Source organism: Pollachius pollachius (assembly GCF_949987615.1).
Source record: "Pollachius pollachius genome assembly, chromosome: 7".
In the NCBI taxonomy this organism is placed as follows: domain Eukaryota; kingdom Metazoa; phylum Chordata; class Actinopteri; order Gadiformes; family Gadidae; genus Pollachius; species Pollachius pollachius.
In genome coordinates, this window is record NC_136940.1 from 14,007,032 (window position 1) to 14,029,358 (window position 22,327).

General features: G+C 43.4%; 2 protein-coding genes across 8 annotated transcripts in view; both read right to left on the reverse strand.

The window, feature by feature from the left end:
• LOC307078113 (microtubule-associated serine/threonine-protein kinase 3-like) overlaps positions 1-22,327 on the reverse strand; it is a 119,042-nt gene that overhangs the window by 86,168 nt on the left and 10,547 nt on the right. For 4 of the 7 annotated variants that reach the window (XM_079739728.1, XM_079739730.1, XM_079739732.1 and 1 more), the window contains 2 exons: positions 14,393-14,471; positions 7,277-7,434 (listed from right to left, as the gene is read on the reverse strand). In XM_079739728.1, the coding sequence (XP_079595854.1) occupies positions 7,277-7,434; positions 14,393-14,471 (237 nt within the window). Of the gene's footprint in view, positions 1-4,743; positions 4,796-7,276; positions 7,435-14,392; positions 14,472-22,327 lie in introns of those variants that run through there. The other 3 variants (XM_079739734.1, XM_079739733.1, XM_079739729.1) reach the window with 3 other exon arrangements.
• Positions 20,721-21,543, reverse strand: LOC307078114 (proteasome subunit alpha type-5). The gene has a single exon (XM_079739735.1). The coding sequence runs from the start codon at positions 21,480-21,482 to the stop codon at positions 20,757-20,759; it is 726 nt and encodes a 241-aa protein (XP_079595861.1). The 5' UTR covers positions 21,483-21,543; the 3' UTR covers positions 20,721-20,756.

Below are 22,327 nucleotides of genomic sequence, written 5' to 3' on the forward strand. Positions count from 1 at the left end.
CCTAGCCACACATTCTTGGTAAATTATTTGGGAAAGAACAGCTGATACAGCGGTAATAAGTTGTACTTTTAAATCAATGCATCTGCAAACACCGTACAGCAAACACATATTTTCTTGACACAGACATCGTGTACAAGCCCATAACTTTTAGGGTTGATGAGTATTTGATAATGAGAAAACATGGTTTAACCGTGAATGAGTGTTAAAAAGAATGAATGAATGCAGGCACGCGTATGGGTATGTGTAAAGCAGGGGTGCCCAATACGTCGATCGCGATCGACCGGTCGATCGCAAAGGTAGTGTGGGTAGATCGCATGGCATTGAAGGAAAACAAAAATCCCCATTAAAAAATAGACGTCAGCCTATTATCATGAAATTTGCGCATGCGCAAACAACGGCACTAAGTGCGGGAAAATTAAAAAAAAGCTTGCGAGTTGCCTAGTTAGCCTCCAATTTTTAGCCCTCATTTTTTCTCTTAATCTTAAGAAAGGGTATAAAAATGAGTGGGGGAGCTGGACCGAGTAAGAAGCCAAAAACGTATCACTTTCATACGGAATGGGAGGAGGAGTTTTTTTTTCACTATGTCATTTTCGAAGTGTGTTTGCCTCATCTGCCAGTCTACCATTGCAATACCGAAGAAGGGAAATGTGGAGCGGCATTTTCGGACTGCTCATAAAAACTATGACACCAACTTCCCGCCGAAAAGCGAGCTGAGGATGAGAAACGTGAAGGAACTAAAATGCCAGTTGTCCGGACAGCAGTCACTTTTCTCACAGCTAACTTCAAAAGCCAAAGCCGCCACCGAAGCATCGTTCCGGGTGAGCCACTTAATCATTAAGAACAAGAAGTCCTTCCAAGACGGAGGGATGGTAAAAGAGGCATTCGTTGAAGCAGCTGACTCATTGTTCCGAGACTTTAAAAACAAGGCAGAAATATTATCTTCGATCAAAGCTCTCCAGCTGTCAAGAAGTACAGTTACACGGCGCAGTGAAGCCATGGCCGAGGATTTGACGCAGCAACTTTGGAAGGACATCGCAGATTGCGAGTGCGTCTCACTGCAGTTGGACGAATCTACGGACGTGAGTGACACAGCCCAGTTGTGCATTTTTATTCGGATGGTGTTTACTGACATGATTGCAAAAGAGGAGCTGTTAACACTACTGCCCATGAAAGAACACACGCGAGGAGAGGATATATTTCAGTCTTTCAATAACTTTATCACGAAAACCCAGCTCCCAGTACACAAATTGGTGTCCATCACCACGGATGGAGCACCCGCAATGCTTGGCCGTGTGAATGGAGTTATTGCCAATTGCAGGGAGGACGATGCTTTCCCGGACTTCCTGAATTACCACTGCATAATACACCAACAAGCGTTATGCGCTAAAATGATCAACATGAAAGAGATCATGGATGTGGCAATGAAGATCGCCTGTTCTATTCGCGCCAGATCTCTTCAAAGACGGCTATTCCGTGCACATCTGACTGCGACCACTCTGAGTTGTTGCTACACACTGACGTGAGATGGCTTAGTCGAGGGAAATTCCTGCAAAGATTTCGAGAGCTCTGTCCGGAGATTAAGGAGTTTTTCCGTGTAGCTGGACATGCAGAATACAAGCAACTAAATGACGGTCAGTGGCTGTTAGACTTGGCATTTTTAACTGATCTGACAAACCTATGTAATGACCATAGTCTAGAGCTGCAGGGAAAGGACAAAACAGTGATTAATATGATCAGCTCAGTAAATGCGTTCAAACTAAAGATGCAACATCTCTCCTCAAAGCTGCGGCGCCATGATTTGGCAAACGTCCAGAACCTGGCGTCAGAGCTGGAGATGCAAGGGAAAGCCTGTGTGCAACTTGACAGTGCACGCTACACAGAGCAGATTGACAAATGTCTGTCAGAGTTTGACAAACGCTTTCAAGACTTTTCTTTGCTCGAGCCAGTCGCTACATTCATGTGCTATCCTTTTCGGGAAGATGCTGAGGTTGATTCACTCGCATCAAAAATTTCAACACTGTTTCACCTGAACTCTTCTGGAGTGGAAGATGAGATTTTGACATTACAAGCAGACATTCAGCTGAAGTCCAGAGCTCATGGAGAGTTCTGGAACTTACTCACAGAGGAAAAGTACCCCAATATGAGGAAATGTGCTACCTCCTTGACTGCTTTATTTGGCTCCACTTATTTATGTGAGTCAGCCTTTTCCCACATGAAGATCATTAAGTCCAAGTACCGTTCCACCATAACTGATCATTTGGAAGTCTGCTTGAGGCTGGCTGTCAGCAGCTACTGTCCGGACTATGCATCCCTGGCTGATTCCATTCAGTGCAAGTCATCAGAATAAGGTAATGACAAAAAATGTAAATGGTTAATTGTGTTGTGTTGTGCAATATGGGCTCATGCTGTTATGCAAGGGACATCACCATACATTGTACATATAGAGAATTCTCAATATATTCATGAATAAATATGTTTGGCATTTTTGTAGTAGGTAGATCATTTTGACTTTTATAAGTAGCTTGCATGCTGAAAAAGTGTGAGCACCCCTGGTGTAAAGGAATTAATGAACGAATTTCTGGAACTCAAACACTGTTTATTTGTTGGAAAAACACCATAATTTGTCTCCTTTAACAAACAATCCGTACACTCACAAAGTTATCAATGCCTCGTTTTATATGTTAAGAGACCCTTATACTACCAAAGAGGCGTCGGGCTACTTCCAGCCTTGTAAGTGGTTTAAAATAGCGATTTAGTTTTTACCATGAGACATGCCCCTATCGTTCTAAGTTTATAGCGTTTGTTAGAATCGGCTAAAAACAGTCAACTTAAGAATGCGTCTATATATGCTTTTTTGCTCCCAAACGAACATTCCATCTCGTTATCATACTAAACATATCCCAGATCCGGATTTCTCCTTTAATGGTAGAGAACAGGCTGGTTTTCAATACGACTAAATTTTTCAAAGACACTGTCTTCTCTTCTCAACAAGTTTTCTTATATAACCAAATTGTTAGATGTATTCAGGTTCATTCTCATTTGACTAGGTCAGCCAATGATGGCCAGATCATGCTATCAAGTTCAAAACAAATGCTTTAAAGAGAAGTTATCGATCATGACATCAATCATTGGAACAATTGCCTACTGAATATACGTAAATTGAATAGCAAAGTATCTTTCAAGTACCATTTGAGAATGCATATTTCAATTTGTGAGTAGGGAATGGACATACCTACTGTATGAATGCAATAATTATTGTAATACCCATGAATGTAATAGCTTTTTCTGTATAATTTCTGATGATGTTTATAATGCTTTACTGCTTTTAGATTATCATTGTTACCTGAATTATGATCATGTGTATTGTTGTTTTGTGTCTTTCTGTGTGGACCCCATGAAGACTAGCTCGTCCCACTTTGTTGACAACTAATGAGGATCCTTTTAAACAATAAACAACCATATCGTCTATGTTATCGGCCCTCTTCTGGATCCGAAATGAATTGTCAGCCAAATCCTGTTTGTTGTGGTTCCGCAGATCGGGTTGTATCCGGTAGAGACCCATTCCATGAAACGCCCGTAGAAAGATTTTGAAATTAAAGAAAATGAAATGTGCGGTTCACAAAGAATTGAGCATGTCTGATTTGTTAGACTACCCACCCCCAGCCCATACTCCGGCGCATAAGCAGCGTCCCTGTGGTTGTGCTTTCTAACACGCCTACGCACAGCATGGTAATGTTGTAAGAGCTTGAGCCACCCCCTATCAACGCTGGAAAGAAGGCAGGCACTGCTACTGCTATAGGCCTTATTTACCTAGTGGCCCTCATATGCCCCCTTACCAGCTCATTTGGCCTCGACCTGCCTTTTTTTGCGTTTCCATTGCCAAATTGTGGTTTCTGTTACCTGGTACCTGCTACTTCTTTAGTCTCACCTCCGTCGAGGTTCCATGAAAGCTGATCCGATACTTTTGTGTGACGTAAACAGGCTGCTGGCCACTGATTGGCCAGAGAGTGACGCCACTGGATGAGCGTGACGTCCAAGCCTGACACCTGACACCAGGTGTTGTGCCGAAAATGGATTCCCCATCTGAAATCGCACCCCCTCTCCGCATTATAGCAGTGTTTATATCATATCATCACAAGAGGAGCAACTTGTCACAGAGATGTTACATTTTATAGGCGACCCACAATGTAAGATGTCACATTCACAAAAATGAACTCTGAGGGCACTAAAATACGTAATAGTTTACAAGTCATACGTGTATGCATGATGTGACCCTAGAAAGCACAGACGAAATAAGCAAAAGTGCGTTCACGCGGAGATGGGGTGCGATTTCAGCATGGATTCCATTTTCGACCGGCACCGGCATCTTTACACTAGCATCAGCCTTCAGTCAAACAATAGTGATTGATTATTGAACACCGCAGGATCAGCGCGTGCGAACACGCTGTGGACCGTGACAGAGGTGGAGACGGTCCTTTGTGTAGCCCTGTCTGTTTATGTGTCGTGTGGATAAGCATGCGCAGTTTCGCACATGCGTGTTATGCGACCCGCCCACGTTGAAGAGGTAATATTCTAGATGGAAACACAACGTGCTTTCGATTGAAAAGAGGCATAAGTTCCGATGTCTTGGTTCAGTTTGGAACCAAGATGACTACTAGGTTTATAAAGCCCATTGCTGTTGCAGCAAAGAGTAGCATGCCTGACAAATTGGTGGAGGACAGATAGAGGGACCCCAAATCCTACCTGTATAGTGTTGTGATAGTGTGGCAGGTCCGTCCGGGTGAGGTAGAGGGTTCTGTAAGATGTGGAACACTTATCTACCATGTGTTGCGTAAAGACACAGGAGCTCAGAACAACAAACCGGCTTTCCTCCAACAGAGACATTGTAGAAGGGTGTGTGTGTGTGTGTGTGTGTGTGTCATCTTGGTTCATATGGATCTGATTTAAGTTGGACTTACCAATTGCTATTAATAAATCAATATTGTCCTTGATATTTCAAATCAATACTCTGACAAATAAAAGCAGTTCAGCCAACGTTGAAAAGCCCCTTTTTTGTTTGTTTGGTATTATTTCTGTTCCCTTTTGCCTTCAGGAAATCCTGCTGTGCCCAAATAAATAGTATTAAATAAGTTTGACACAGACAGCAGCAATAGCAAACACATCTGTTATGCACAGGAGCTAATCTGTAATCCTTTTAGCTAGGTTTACCCCACCCCAAAACTCAACAAGTCACATGCATCTTCACTGTTGGGTACATGGGTATCCTGTCACCCTTGTTGGAGAGGCTTTACAGTCAACACCAAATAAGGACCAAAAATCTATACGTACATAGAGAGAGGGCTAGCTTACGGCAGGCTTCAAACCTTCACCTGGCTCACCGACCTCCTCAGACTTAAGGCAGTAACGCAACACATTTTTTTAAGCTGGTTTGATAGACAGGTTTTGTAGCATTTCCAATTTCAATGGTCTTTTTCAAATAGTAGCCATCTTGGTTGTCCGATTGCCGCTTAGTGCAAGTCTGCAAGCACTAAAGGATATGGAGGGGCACCTGCCACAAACGTTTGTTTGTTCACTTTAGGGTCAGATTACATTACATTACCAGCGTCTACACTTGACAACCAAATTTTTCTGATCTAAATGCACAGGTTTAAATGGACGGAGAGATTACTGTATGGTCTGTTTTTGGTTGTAGATGTGTCATTTTGTCGGCCTTAGCATTGAACTCTTGATTCATGCCATTTGAACGCAAGTAACTCTGCCCTGTCAGTTTTTCGAAACTCTTCATTCAGCTCGGGCAGAGGGCCATCTCTAACCAATCACACAGCTGAATTATCTCTGTCACTAATTTTGAATAAGCAACATTTTGGAACACATCGGAAATTCACAGTGTAATCCCTCACTCGAACAGGTCACTGTACCTCTGCAAGTCAATGGAAGTGGCTAACATTAAGCAAATGCGGGACAGGACGGACATGGACACAAGCTGGGTACATTTAAAGATGTATAGATGAAAAAAGTAAAACAGGGGAAAATCAAAAGAGCTAGTGTAAGTGGATTCAGGAGGTGAAAAGGAAAGCTGTACTAAAAATATACGTTTTTAACTGAGTTTTAAAAGTGGATATTGTTGTGCTTTGGCACATTACAATGCATTCCAGCCGGCAGTGCATTCCAGAGTTTGGGGCCTGCCACACTGAAGGACCCGTCACCCATGCAGCAAAGCCGGGATGAGGGGAGTGCTAAGAGAAATGCATCTGAGGAACGAAGGGTGCGGGTTGGCTGGTAAAGGGTAAGGAGGTTTGATAGATAGGATTGGGCCAGATCATGAAGAGATTTAAAGACAAGCAGAAGGATTTTGTATTGAATATGGTAGTGAAAGGGAGCCAATGCAACTGTTGGAGGACTGGAGTGATGTGATCCCAGGGCCTGTTGCAGGTGAGTAGCATTGCAGCAGAGTTTTGGACATACTGAAGCCTAGTTAAGGTCTTAGCTGAGATGCCATACAGTAGAGCATTGCAGTAGTCAAGCCTTGATGTTATGAATACATAAATATGAGTAAAGGGAGAGGCGGAGTTTGGAGTTGTTTTTTAGATGGAAGAAGGATGTTATGGTGATAGTTTTGATGTGTGAATCAAATGAGAGTAGAATCCAGTATCATGCCCTGATTTTTTACTGCAGAAGAGGTGATAGTGAAATAGCAAGGGATAGATATCTGAAGATGCTCTATTTTTTAGAATGGTAGGGGCGGAAATGAGAATAGCTTTTGCCTTATCTTGATTGAGTTTGAGGAAATTTTGAGTCATCCAGGTGGTAATGGCATTCAAGCAGCCGACCAGGTTGGATAATGATTATTACGGGCAGGCTTGATGTGAAAGTAAATCTGAGTGTCATCTGCATAGCAGTGGAAATTCAGTTTTCTATCATACAGCTGAGATTAAAGATGTAGATTATGATCAGCAGGAGGCCAAGGACAGAACCCTGGGGGACACCATGTGAAAGGGGTGAATAAGCAGATTTGAAGTTCCCAATGGAAACAAACGTTCTTCTCTCAGTAACGTATGATTTGAACCAGGACAATGTAACCCCAGTGATACCATGCAGGGTTTCTAACCTGGTTACAGGTGGCTACGGCAAACAGTATCAAAGGCAGCTGTGAGGTCGAGGAGGATGAGAATGCTGACATGGCCCGTGTCATCTATAAAGTAGCCTGACTAGGTGGTTGATTGGTGTGTATACGAGGTTGGTGCGGGGACTAGCTAGTTGATTGGTTGGTTTGTACCTGAGGCTGCGGGACCGTGGCCGCATGAAGGGGGAGGGCCGCCCGTCGTCATCGTTTACGCTCTCAGAGCTGCGGAAGTGCTTGAACAGGAAGTGGAGCTCGTCCTGCGTGGGCTGGTAGGGCAGCTGGTGGAGCCGTTCCTGGGACGAAGACGACGACTGAGGACCAGAGAATGAGCGATGGTTCTATAGTCTTAGTCAAATACTTTTTCACAGCATGGGAGAGAGTGGGGTAAGATGAGCCAATTTTTACTCATGTTGTCCTCTAGGCAAGAAAAAATTAAAGAAGTGAATGAAAACATCTACCTTTATTTCAGGATGTCCCCTATCAATTAAAATGATAACATTGCATCTATGACATAGGTCTGTGAAAATATGACTTTTCAAAATAACGTGGTGCTGTTGCTCAACTTGCCCCAAAATAGGGGTAAATTGAGCCGTCTGGGGATTAATTTAACAATTTACTTTTTCAAGTTGAATATATTTTCCTTTTCCAAATAGTCTTATATATTTGCTTCAGGTAACTTTAAACAATATACAACTTGTCAATATTTCTGTATTTTGCCACTTCCCTGATGGATTCCCACCCTTGACATCAGTGGCTTCTCTCTCCAGCTCTTTTCTCGCTCATTCTTGGCATGATAGCTTTTCCATAATGTTTAAAATATGAAAAACCAAATCAGTTGAGTAATACTACATTGAAATACCACTTTAAACTTTAGAGACTTAACTTCAGAACATCATGGTGGGAGTAAGTTGAACGACTTGGCTCAACTTACCCCACAACGTGTTGCTTAATTTTCCCTACAGCCACGATTATGGGGAAAATTGCCTAGTTTAACATTCAGGGCTAGTCTTTAATCTCAAAATTATTCCCATGGTTATATACCATGGCAAATCCCAGACATGAATGACATATTTTTACACGTGGATAAATTTGCTTTGACAAGCATTCATTATACCGTATATGTTAAAGGTCCCATGACATGCCACCAGGTGTGAATATGTTTAGCCTTTCAAGCCTTTCAAGGGGCAGATTTTCAAAATGGCTTTTAACGGCTAATCACACCACCACCTGGTGGCATGTCATGGGACCTTTAAAAACTTACTTTGACAAGCAAAGTTTATTGTTAAAAAAAAACATACTTGCAACTTTACCATGTGCTTCCCTCCATCACAGCCAGATATAAATGATGGGTGCTTCCTGAATTGATGGTCAAATGACAACAAATGCGTACCCTTACCTTAATAAAGGGGTCGGATCAACTTACCCACTGGCTCTATCTTACCCCACACTCCCCTTTAATTAATTAATTATTAGTCTATTGTGTTTGGAGTATTTCATTTTTGTGTTTTCAACTTATTTTTGCATCCTTTTTTCATTTTTGTGATTTGGAATTGTAAATGTAAATGCAAGTCCAATGGTGTTTCCATGACAATAAATCCCTTTGAATTTGGTTAACCAGAGGTACACAAGAACAACAAGAACCATGTCTCCAAGTTGAAGGGTGCAGTAAAGGGCTGATTATTGTTCAACGTTCACACAACGCAATGACCACGCAGTCCCTTTGACGTAGTCGTGAACCTTTATGGTTCTGCCTCGGGTTTACATGTCGTTATGCATGTCCAGGGTAAAGAGAGAACAAAGAGTTGGTCTTTGTCTGTGAATTCTATTACTTACCAATTGGTCTAGACTTTTTGATTAAGGTATGGTACGGATTCTAGCAACTTGAAAGCTCAGTATGACTCAAACAATGTGCAACAAAAACAGAAGATAGGCTGCTAGTGATCGTCGTAGTCCATTCTGGTCATTATATTCAAAGTCTATGATGACCTTATACAAAACGTCTTTACGGTATGCTATCGAGTAAAAAAAAAAAAGTTCAGTTATGAAGGAAAAAGTTACATGTTTTGCCATTGATTTTTAACATACAAAGCGTATTGACGGAAATGATGTAGTTAGCGGACCAATCACAGCCCTTGCAGCTGCATCGCCTCAACGCAAGGTTACAATTTTTGGGAGGAACACGTCAGGCCCTTGTGGTGGACGCAAGGAGGGTCCGCAAGGAAGTAACGGGTCCGTAACCCCCATGCGTTGCGTCAACGTGGAACCATAAAGAGCCCTTGAGTTCTTAAGCTGCTTTCACACTGCCACACGGCAACTCGCCGCCTCCATTCATTTCATTGAGGGAAGGGCGGCAGAGGGGAGGCGGTTACAAAAGCGGCTGTAGACAAGGAAGCGTTTGTCGCTCACGTGAACGCGGACAGATTTTGCCCTACCGCTCAGCTTTCCCCATGCTGAAACTTTCGGCGGCAGCCGCCGCTTTTGAAAACGCCTGGCCCTTCACACCGCCGCGCTGAACCCTCCGGCAGCGAGGCGGTTATAAAGGCGGTTGCCGCACGGCGGTGTGCAAGCACCTTTACTAAGGTGACATAAAATATAGATAAAATAGTGATCTTACAAAGTTTGCTTGTAGTTTCTTGGACATTGAGATTCTGGCTAAACAATAAGAATTCCAACAATCACAAAGAAAAGTATGCAAAGTATGCATCCATGGCAGAAGTCAGCACCTGGACAACTGCCCATCACCTGAGGCTTAACCTCAACAAGAACTGAGCTCCTCCTAATACCAGGGAAAGATTGCCCACACATGGACTAACTGGTCACTGTTGAGAACATCACTGTATCTCCTTCTCCAAATGCGAAAAACCTCGGTGTAGTGTTGGACAATCAGTTATGCTGCACCGCAAACATCATTGCGGTGGCCCGATCCTGCAGATTTGCACTTTACAACATCCGCAGGATCCGGCCCTTCCTCACAAGGGAAGCAGCTCAGCTTCTAGTCCAATCACTGGTCATCTCCCGCCTCGACTACTGCAACTCGCTCCTGGCTGGACTCCCTGCCTCTGCGATTAAACCCTTGCAGCGCATCCAGAATGCGGCAGCGCGCCACGTGTTCAACCTACCAAAGTTCTCACATGTAACCCCCCTCTTCCGAGACCTCCACTGGCTCCCTGTAATAGCTCGCATCAGATTCAAGATGATTGTACTGGCATACAAGGCAGTCGATGGAACTGCCCCTGCCTACCTCCAAGCATTAGTAAAGCCACACACCCCAGCTCGATCCCTCCACTCAACTACCTCAGCTGGACGTCTGGTACCGCCATCGCTAAGAGCAAGCAAAGTTCGATCAGCGAAGTCACAACTTTTCTCTGTTTTGGGACCTCAGTGGTGAAACGAGCTCCCTACCGATGTCAGGATCGCAGAGTCGCTCACCAGCTTCCGCAAAAGACTCAAAACTCACCTGTTCAGAGTTCACCTCGACTCTGCATAGAAACCAATGCACAGCCACCATTGAATGTTGTACGTCCTGGCACTTGTACATTGCACTTATTCAAGGTACTTAATTGTGTAGCATCTACAGTAGCTGCTATCATTGCTTTACACGGGGAATGGGTTAGCCTAGCGATTGTAATACTTGCACTTGGTTCTATGAACACCTTTACTGTACCGACAGCGATATATTGTTTCACTTCTTATGACAAATGTACTTATTGTAACAAATGCACTTACTGTAAGTCGCTTTGGATAAAAGCGTCTGCTAAATGACCTAAATGTAAATGTAAAATGTAAATCCTTCTTAATAATAATAATAATAATAATCTTTATTTTCTTTAAAACAAGAGTGAGTGGAAAGTATAGATAATTAAAAGGCAAGTCATGTAAGGAGATAAAATGGATGGATTTAAACCTATTACTAATTGTTGACAGCCTCCATCTTTTCTTTTCAATGCATGCAAATTACATCAGATTATGTCAGGTATTCAAATGAAATTATGATAATGTCGTTTTTAAGTTTTGTAATTGTAATAGGAGTAGATCAATTCCCCTCATTATGACTCAAAGCAGACATAGTTAGACCTTGTTTTTGAAGATAATTGTGGTACATCAAAATATTCATTATTAACAACAACTATTGATCACTGCACTCAGTGTTGTGCCTGAACTCGTTCATTGAACGATAGTTCATGAACTCGTTCATATTTTGGGCGAACGTGAACTGAATGTACCGTATTAATGCCTGATGAACGTTACTGTGAACTCGTTCATTCTGGTGTCTGTGATTAGCACGCTCACTCGGTTTAACTTCGTTCAATAGGGGGATTATTTGTTTATCAACACGGCGGATGCGCGCGCAGAATGATCGCCAAAAGAAAATTTGTTTGACCGGTTGCCATGTTATCTCCGTGTGGTTAATATACAGTTGTGGTGTTGTCACATTACTGTTACATTAAACTGTAAATAGAAAACGCGGTTATATGCTATAGACCCTATCGTATCTGTGGTATGAAGGCTGGGACGAATTTCAAATTATAAATATGTACACTTTATGTTGAAAGTATAGACCGTCGCGATTCCCATTGAAATGAATGGCGCGGTGATTATTCTTCAAAACAAGAGCTGGTAAATTTTGAAAAATGAATTCAACTATAATCAGACAAAGCGGTTATGTGCTATAGACCCTAGAATATCTGTGGTATAAAGTCTGGTACGAATTTCAAATTATAAATATGTACAATCGATAACGTTAGCTCTCTGGCTCGATCAGCGGACTAAAATACCTCCTAGAATCATTGCTTGTTGGCCGGAAACGGAAAGGGGGGCTGTTTACGTTTGGTTATAGTCTTTTCACTTGGCTCTCCGTCCCAACAGTAGGGCTAGAACCGAAAAGACCACAACCAAACGGGAACACCCCCCCAACAAGCAATGAGTCTTCCAACAGAAATCAATGGGATTTACAAAATGCGCTAAATGTGCAATAAAACACGATATAAACTGTATTTCGCTACGATCCTAGATTCAACCACTCTATTTCATCCTAGACAAACCAGAAAGGGGGCTCAATGTTCAAAATACCGGGAAAAAAAATAATGTTCTGAATTATGAACGTTTAACTGAACTAGTTCATTTTAAAATTTGTGAATGAACTTTGGATCACGACTAGTTCATCATGGCCGATTACAACAGCCATGAGGAACTAGTAGGTACAATCCTGTGCATTTGTGATCAAAGAGGCACTCCTAATCAATCAACACTTACTTAAAGGGGTAGTTCGAAATTTTGGACATAGGGCCTGATTCCCAAGTTAGCCTTGGTGTTCTTTATCATTGGAGACAGTTTTCAACACATTTCATTCAGTCCTTCTAGTTGCAGAGTTCACTCATGCTTAGCTAGCGCACGGCAACGGGCAATACTAGCCTGCTAATAAAACAGTCTTACTCACTCCACAGTACACCTGAGGTAAATAAATCATAACGCCAGACTATAAATGTAAATGTCTGTGTTGATAGAATAATGTTAGAAATAAAACTAACCTTGCATCACATGAATCATTGCATTTTGAGGAACTACTTTCTCAGCAGCAGCGGAATTTAACCTAGGTATCAGTCCGCCGCTGCCGCAGCAAACTACCAGGAACATAACACTGCTGCTGAGACACAGCAAGTCCCTCAAAATGCAATGCAATGCAAGGTTGGTTTTATTTCTAACATTATTCTATCAACACAGACATTTACATCGACCATCTGGCGTTATTGTTGATTTGCCTCGGGTGTACTGTGGAGTTGGTAAGACTGTTTTATTAGCAGGCTAGTATTGCCCGTTGCCGTGCACTAGCCTAGCACAAGTAAACTCTGCAACCAGAAGGACTGAATGAAATGTGTTAAACAATGATAATGAACACCAAGGCTAACTTGGCAATCAGGCCCTATGTCCAAAATTCCGAACTACCCCTTTAATACTCTTGCATTTACTAAGCTCTAGCCATTTTTTTTCAAACACATTTTTTTCTATGCCGGGAAAAATAGTAAAAAAGGTCAGCCAACCAAATCAAAGATTGGAAACATACAGCTTTGGTATAAACATGGGGTGAGTTCATGTTCTATTTGAAAGAGGGCTTTACAGCCCATCCTATTCAAATTTATAAGGGCACATGAGAGTCTGTTGGTACTGGCAGCTGGTCAATCTTTTGAAGCAAAGCTTGAGTAGATCAATGGGGCCTACTGTGTCTGATGTCATGCACCCCCAATCATTAAAAAGAAATACCAGCAATGGCCAATGACATCACCAATGGTGACTAGGGGAGCATCATAAAACTTTCCCACATTAGCTAAAACCGGTCAACATACACGACCCAATTTAACCTTCTTGGACCCTTTGTCACACAGGGAACTGTAAAGCTTATTCAGTTATGGTTTACGATTTTTGGGTAGCTGATAGAAGGGACGGTAAAGTTTATAGTAGTGAAAAGTGCACTGCTGTACTAGATGTCTGAACAAAAACGTTTTTGTTGTCTGTCTCCAGCTTTGATACTGAAGTGAAAGGAGATGGTTGATAGTCTTTTTCATAGTCATAAGAGTTTGCTGGACATTATCATAGTATAATTGAAATAAAGAAATATAATTTCATATTTATTGTCTGACTCTTTAAACTTCAAGTCGCTGATGGGTCATTTGGCCAAATAATACTCTTATTGCTGGTAAGGTACAACTCAAACTTGTAAAGTTTCTCAATCATTTACCATTGCTGCACATTTAAAGGGTCAAAGTTTTAGCTTTTCATTTCACACTCCCTCTAGAATCATAATCCAAGACGACTCGTTCCAGTGCATGGTTCACTCAAACCACTCAGACACATCAAGGGCTTTAATTTCTACACAGGAATAAAAGTGGAATCAAGGGGGGAATAACAACATCTCCCACCCACCCAAAATAACTGTGAATCTGTTGTGTGTGAGTATGGACCCGGTCGTCCCCAAACCACAGAGGGTATGGGGGATGACTCATAACAGCTAATGAACTGATGATGAAACAAACAATTATCTGCTAGTCGTCACGGTGACTCTTTCTTTTGGCATCCTCTTTTGCCACTGATTACACAACACAACACTGCCATATACTGCCTGAGCCCTCCTGTTTTCATTGAGCGTGGTGTTATGCTTGCATGGCTGCAACAAAAAATCAAGGGTAGGGCCGGGTCAGAGGGAGTGGGACTTAGAGGTGTGTGTGTGTGTGTGTGTGTGTGTGTGTGTGTGTGTGTGTGTGTATGTTGACTCACAGACACGGTGGAGCTGGGAGGATTGGTGCCGTAGCCAGACGACGGCAGCGAGGCGAGGGACCATCTCCGCCCTTCAGCCCTAAGAGGAGCAGACATCAGCAGAGTTACACGAGCATCTAATGTGGACCCCCCCCCCCCACCCAACCCCACCCCCACAACCAGATTCACAATGAAAGCATAAATGAAGATGAGGTTTGTCAGTGACAACAGTTGATCCACGGTTATTCAGTGTCTAAAGCTCACCTGGCTCAGGTAACCCAATGTTATGTGTAATGGTCAACAATGTAAAGTTTCAATAATGTAGAATGTACTGTCAACAAGGTCTCATTGAATTTTCATTTATTTTACACACATATATAAAATATATATATATATATATATACATACACACACACACACACACACACAAAGATATATATACATCCATACATAACCCGTCACATTTTTTGCTAAACATTTATACCAGTGTCCTGTTTTTTCTGCTCTGACACATAAATTACGCTCTGAGATGAATAATCAGTAAAATTGGGTCTTTGGTAGAGACTTTGGTGATGTCTTCAATACGATGAAATATGATGAAAAAAATAAAACATCATGCAAAGAACAGATAGGACCATTTGTTAGAAAATGTTAAAGTTAAATAAATGGGAAGAAGATACCTGTCGGTGCGAGCCAAGTGACTTTGATCCGGACCACACGAGAGAGAGAATGAGAGAGACAGAGACAGACAGACAGACAGACAGACAGACAGACAGAGGGAGAGAGCAAACGAGAGAACGAGAGAAAACAAGAGAGCGAGAGAATGATTGCATATGAGAGAGAGGGAGAGCGAACGAGAGAGAGTGTACAAACGAGAGAGAGCAAACCAAAATGCACGAGACAGAGCGAACCAGACCAGGAAAGAAGGAAAGAGAAAGAGAAAGGATAAGAGGTTTTCATGCCAGTCTAAATTGTTGACGACCAAACTAAGTTACAGGGCATGAGTTTTGGACACAATGCCTGATGTAGGCTAGTTTTGATGGAATGCGTGTTGTTTTCAATCTTGACGACGTTTGTAGTGCTGTGTAGCCACACGTTTGGCCCTTCTGAACTTAAACACATAGTTAATTTCCTTTCTTAGCTCCTCTTGTTTAGGTTGTTAGCTTAGCCATGTCATGCTACGTTGTCAACATTGGATACATGGAGCAGAACATAGTGGGTCATATGTCCGATGCTTTTTGGAAACGTTTTCTTTATAAAACGTGCCAGACAGATTTTGTATACATTTTATTCCTTAGTAATTAGCTACATGGGTATGCCGTCTTTCAGAAACTTTCATTACCGGAACTAAAGAGAGAAAAAAAGAGTGCATCCTCATTGTACCCAGCACTTCTGAAAATGCACTTCCGAATGCGTCTCTGTCCCCAGCAACAAACTGACGCCCATGATGTTATCCCTGAAGCAGTATTCCACAGAATACTGTGAAACTATGGAGGGAACCCAGCCCTTAGGGGGGTCCGCAGGTATGCTCCCCCGGAAGAAAATTTGGTACCTTTTTACCTAGAATGGATCAATCTGGTGCACTTCGATAGGAAAATGAAGACTTGTATGACTGCGTACAATTTTCTGGAATAATGTGGAGACACTGGGTCACATAACATGGAAGCTATTGAAGAATAAGTTAATAAGAATTAGTCCATCCAAGAGCACATTCTCTCGTGTTATGCAGGAAAACCGCCAATCTGGCAACCCCGCTGTCAGTCAGCGTAGGGCAGAGCAAGTTTAAATATATTTTCTAGTCTAGGCTATATTTCCACCTTGTAATGCCGCTGTTGATTTATCTTTTAATTAATTGTTTGTAAGAGAGCAGCCACATTAGGTTTTTAAAAATGTTTTATGTTATATATCTGCTTGTTTTGAATTTTTTTTTTAAATATCTGTATTCACTGCATGATCATATCACTGTATATTTTTACTGCCATGCGAGCCGCAAATAGAGGCTTGGCGAGCCGCGCAATGAGTAACGCTGACATAGCATTTCATAATGTTGAAATTCACCATAATATTTTTTAAATTCTGTGTTTTACATTTAATTTACACCGTTACTATTATGTATACAGATATATTTTGTTTGGATATATTTTTTATCATATTGTTTACAATGTATTTTTAATCGTTTATCTGTCCTATAATTCTGCTGTGACACCCTAATTTCGCATCAGAGATCAACATAGTACCTTCAATCTTAATGCAGCCTATTGTATGTGTATAGGTGTCATTCCAACAAGGTTATTTTAGAAGCCCTTTCTAAGAAAAATACCATCAGATGCCCTGGGGGAGATGTGGCCAACAGCTGTTGCCATAGAGATAACGCCCAGTCTTTGAGATACATTTTAAACGCACCGCAAAGCAGGCTTGTCTAGGGCTGGGCAATGTAATTAGTGATTATCAACAAAGACAACCGTGGGGAGTACCTCATTAGTACTGTCATTGTGTGTTTATCCAAAGACACACACACACACACACACACACACACACACACACACACACACACACACACACACACACACACATACATATACAGTGGGGCAAAAAAGTATTTAGTCAGCCACCAATTGTGCAAGTTCTCCCACTTAAAAAGATGAGAGAGGCCTGTAATTTTCATCATAGGTATACCTCAGCTATGAGAGACAAAATGAAAAAAAAAAAAAAAGAAAAAAAATCTAGAAAATCACATTATCTGATTTTTAAAGAATTTATTTGCAAATTATGGTGGAAAATAAGTATTTGGTCAATAACAAAAGGTCATCTCAATACTTTGTTACATGCCCTTTGTTGGCAATGACAGAGGTCAAACGTTTTCTGTAAGTCTTTACAAGGTTTTCACACACTGCTTCTGGTATTTTGGCCCATTCCTCCATGCAGATCTCCTCTAGAGCAGTGATGTTTTTGGGCCTTCGCTGGGCAACACAGACTTTCAACTCCCTCCAAAGATTTTCTATGGGGTTGAGATCTGGAGACTGGCTAGGCCACTCCAGGACCTTGAAATGCTTCTTACGAAGCCACTCCTTCGTTGCCCGGGCGGTGTGTTTGGGGTCATTGTCATGCTGAAAGACCCAGCCACGTTTCATCTTCAGTGCCCTTGCTGATGGAAGGAGGTTTTCACTCAAAATCTCACGATACATGGCCCCATTCATTCTTTCCGTCACACGGATCAGACGTCCTGGTCCCTTGGCAGAAAAACAGCCCCAAAGCATGATGTTTCCACCCCCATGCTTCACTGTAGGTATGGTGTTCTTTGGATGCAACTCAGCATTCTTTCTCCTCCAAACACGACGAGTTGAGTTTTTACCAAAAAGGTATATTTTGGTTTCATCTGACCATATGACATTCTCCCAATCCTGTTCTGGATCATCCAAATGCTCTCTAGCAAACTTCAAACGGGCCCAGACATGCACTTGCTTTAGCAGGGGGACACGTCTGGCACTGCAGGATTTGAGTCCCTGGCGGCATAGTGTGTTAGTGATGGTAGCCTTTGTTACTTTGGTCCCAGCTCTCTGGAGGTCATTCACTAGGGCCCCCCGTGTGGTTCTGGGATTTTTGTTCACCGTTCTTGTGATCATTTTGACCCCACAGGGTGAGATCTTGCGTGGAGCCCCAGATCGAGGGAGTGTCAAGGGTAGATGTGTTGGAGCGACTTGAACTAGATGACAAAAACACTCAGGAGCAGACGAGGAGTGATGGATAGGATGGGATGATTTATTTATCCCAATTTAAGGCCCTTAAGGCGATAAAAAAATAGAACAAAAATTAACAAAAAAACAAAAACATAAAAAAAAATCTATATATATACAAAAGGTTGACTCAGCATATCAAATAGGCTTGAGAGTCACAAAAAAAAAACATAATTCAAAATTTCAGGAAACCGGACCTTTAAACAAGTCCAACATAGGAGAGCAATATACAGGCATAAGTCCTCTCTCTATCAGCTTCCCCGAACCACTGTTGAACGTCGGCCTAAGTAGGCCTAACCCCACTGCTAATTGGTGCATACCAATTTTCCCGTTGCGTCAGGGGTGTTTACCAGCGCAGTTACACAACAGCTTTAAAACAGCTTCCGTTCTATCCTCCACTAGCGAGAAACAATTAACCTTTTAAACTGTTTACCATTGCTATATTTTGGCATAGCCAAAATGTAAAAAGACAGCAATAAAATAAAAATAATAACTCGGGGTCACTTCCGGTTTACCCGGAAGATTTCACATAGATATAAACCCTGGTGACGCGGTGCTCCAACCCTCATATAAACATAAGACGAGTGGTTATTACGACAAAACAGGTGACGTTAACGGTAAATGGAAACAAGCAGAAAGAAACAGAAAGTTGTAATGATGGTACTTGCAAGATTGTATTAAGCTGTCGTAGTGCATATGATAAATGACATGTTTGATGAATGATTTTAAAACAGTATGAAGGTAACAGAATACATAAACAAACAAGACAAACCCACACTCAGTCTCCTGTATGTAGCGTATCGCTACCGTGACGGTAGCTATGCACCCCGTCACACACCCCCCCCCTTAAGAAGGAGCGTCCGTCTCATGACGCGACAGAAAGTCTGCAATCACATTGTCTTTACCCGCCCTGTACTTCACTGTGAATTTGTAGGGCTGCAAAGACAGGTGCCAGCGAGTAATCCTGGAGTTAGAGTCCCGCATGCGATGCAGCCACTGCAAGGGCCTGTGGTCTGTCTCTAGGACAAACTCTTTCCCCACTAAATAGTACTTAAGAGTATCAAGGGCCCATTTAATGGCGAGACCCTCCTTCTCAATGGTGGAGTATCGAGTCTCGCGAGGGAAAAGCTTGCGGCTCACATACTGTACGGGCATCTTGTTCTCCCCGTCACCTTGCAGCAACACAGCCCCTAGGCCTAGGCCTGAAGCGTCCGTCTGCACTGTGAAGGGCAAGGAAAAGTCAGGGCTCTGCAGCACCGGCTCAGAGCACATGCGCTCCTGCAGGTCCCGGAAAGCGACCTCACACTCGAGAGTCCAGACCACCTTGTTGGGACTGGTTTTCCGAGTGAGGTCAGTCAAACACGCAGCTCGGCTGGAGAAGTTGGGGATGAAACGCCTATACCAGCCAACCAGCCCCAAGAAGGATCTCACCCCCTTTTTGGTTGTAGGCGGTTGGCAGCCGTGGATGGCCTCCACCTTGCTGACCTGAGGACGGATGGTGCCACCACCCAGGACATAGCCCAGGTAGCACACTTCGGATCGGGCCAGCTGGCATTTACTGGCGTTGACTACCAGCCCGGCCCGATGGATCCGCTGGAAGATGTCTCTCAGGTGTTGAAGGTGGGCCTCCCAGGAACTGCTGTGGATGACCACGTCGTCGATGTACGCCGCAGCGTATTCTTCAGCGCCGTTAAGCACCTCGTCCATCATGCGCTGGAAGCTCGCTGCTGCGCCGTGTAGGCCAAAAGGCATGACCCGGAACTGGAATAGGCCGGATGGAGCTCTGAAGGCTGTCAGCTCCTGTGCTTGGGGGGAGAGTGGTACCTGCCAGTACCCCTTACACAGGTCGAGGGTGCTGAGGAACTCAGCCTTCCCCAGACGCTCCACCAACTCGTCCACACGGGGCATGGGATACGGGTCAAATGCAGAGATGCTATTCAGCTTAGAGTAGTCGACACAGAAGCGGAGCTCCCCGTCCTTTTTGGGCACAAGGACCACGGGACTGCACCATTCGCTGTGTGACGGCTCGATCACCCCCATTTCCAGCATCACCTTTACTTCCTGTTTTAGCGCGGGGATCAGTCGCGCCGGAACCCTGGTGTTGGTCTGCCGGATGGGACCTGGAGCTGTCAGGCGGATGTCATGGGTAATGACATTGGTTCGTCCTGGCAGGGCTCTGAACAGGCCTCGGGGAATGATGTTCATCAGGTCCTCCTGCTGATCAGGTGTCAGATGGGTGACGGAGGGGTAGGTCGATTCACTGCCTGCAGTAGGAAAGTACTGCTCTGATGGCTCCTCTTCCTCTTCCACAGTCCGTGCCCACAATTGGTCCTGGATGTCAGACGATGGTCGGTCTCTCCATTTTTTCAGCAGATTGACATGGAAAGTCTGTTTCGAGCGGCGTCTGCCTGGCGTGGCAATTTCATAGGTAACCTCACCAACTCGGCGAAGCACCTCGAACGGACCTTGCCACTTCGCCAGCAGACTGCTCTCGGTTGACGGCAACAACAGCAACACCTTCTGTCCGGAAATAAAGGTGCGGCTACGTGCTGTCCGGTCGTACCATGTCTTCTGCCGTGTCTGGGCCTTGGCCAGTTGTTCGTGTGCCATGGAGCTCCAAAGATAAATCTTGAGATCACTGCTGCTGCACTCTAGATGTCCTTGATGACTTCCTCCAGCTCCTCTTTGGAATACATGTGGAAGGTTTTACCAGGCTCTATCGTAGCCAGCTCAATGTTGGTGGCATTGAGCTTCTCCTCCATGACCTGCTTCAGGATGGTGAGGGACGACTTGATGGCCTCTTTCAACGTCATGGACTTATGGTAGACTTCCTGAAGTGAGCTCTGGGCTCCCTCTGATGCTGAGCCAATAGCCCGAGCATCACACTGCACAAAGGTGCCTGAGGGGTCCATGTGGTAGAGCTGGGGTCCTTTCTCGTCCAATCCTCCGAAGAGCAGTGCGACACCAAACGGCCGACTCATAGCACCAGGGTCTGCATCCTCCTCCCCAAACTGCAGAGCCAGGTTGGACACAGCCTGGGTCACACTCTCAACAGTCATCGTCTCATTGTAGGTGAACCAGTGGTTTTGTGTTTCTACTCTGGCTTTGTCAATGAGGGTCTTGGCATCAGCAATTAGTCCACTCATCGCACAACCAATATGTGTGTCAATCTCCACAATCTTTTCAATGCTACTGGGCTCCATCAAAGGAGAGGTAATCCTCTTCTCAACAGCCAGACACACCCCCTCTGAGGTCTGGATGCCAATGGCTGTGGATCCCAGCTTGATGGCCTCAATGGCATATTCAACCTGGAACAATCTCCCTTCTGGAGAAAAAGTATTCACCCCACGGTCGTATTCCGATCTGGTAAGAAACATCTTTGAATTTCAAACCTCTCGCAACAGATACTTGAATGAGTTCGCTTGTTTCGGAGGAAGCTTCAGGGGTGTTACATATAAACTAAACCCTGGTGACGCGGTGCTCCAACCCTCATATAAACATAAGACGAGTGGTTATTACGACAAAACAGGTGACGTTAACGGTAAATGGAAACAAGCAGAAAGAAACAGAAAGTTGTAATGATGGTACTTGCAAGATTGTATTAAGCTGTCGTAGTGCATATGATAAATGACATGTTTGATGAATGATTTTAAAACAGTATGAAGGTAACAGAATACATAAACAAACAAGACAAACCCACACTCAGTCTCCTGTATGTAGCGTATCGCTACCGTGACGGTAGCTATGCACCCCGTCACAGGGAGATTATCAGTGGTCTTGTATGTATTCCATTTCCTAATAATTGATCCCACAGTTGATTTCTTCCCACCAAGCTGCTTACCTATTGCAGATTCAGACTTCCCAGCCTGGTGCAGGTCTACAATTGTGTTTCTGGTGTCCTTTGACAGCTCTTTGGTCTTGGCCATAGTGGAGTTTGGAGTGTGACTGTTTGAGGTTGTGGACAGGTGTCTTTTATACTGATAAGGAGTTCAAACAGCTGCCATTAATACAGGAAACGAGTGGAGGACAGAGGAGCCTCTTAAAGAAGAAGTTACAGGTCTGTGACAGCCAGAAATCTTGCTGGTTTGTAGGTGACCAATTACTTATTTTCCACCATAATTTGCAAATAAATTCTTAAAAAATCAGACAATGTGATTTTCTGGATTTTTTTTTTTCATTTTGTCTCTCATAGCTGAGGTTTACCTATGACGAAAATTACAGG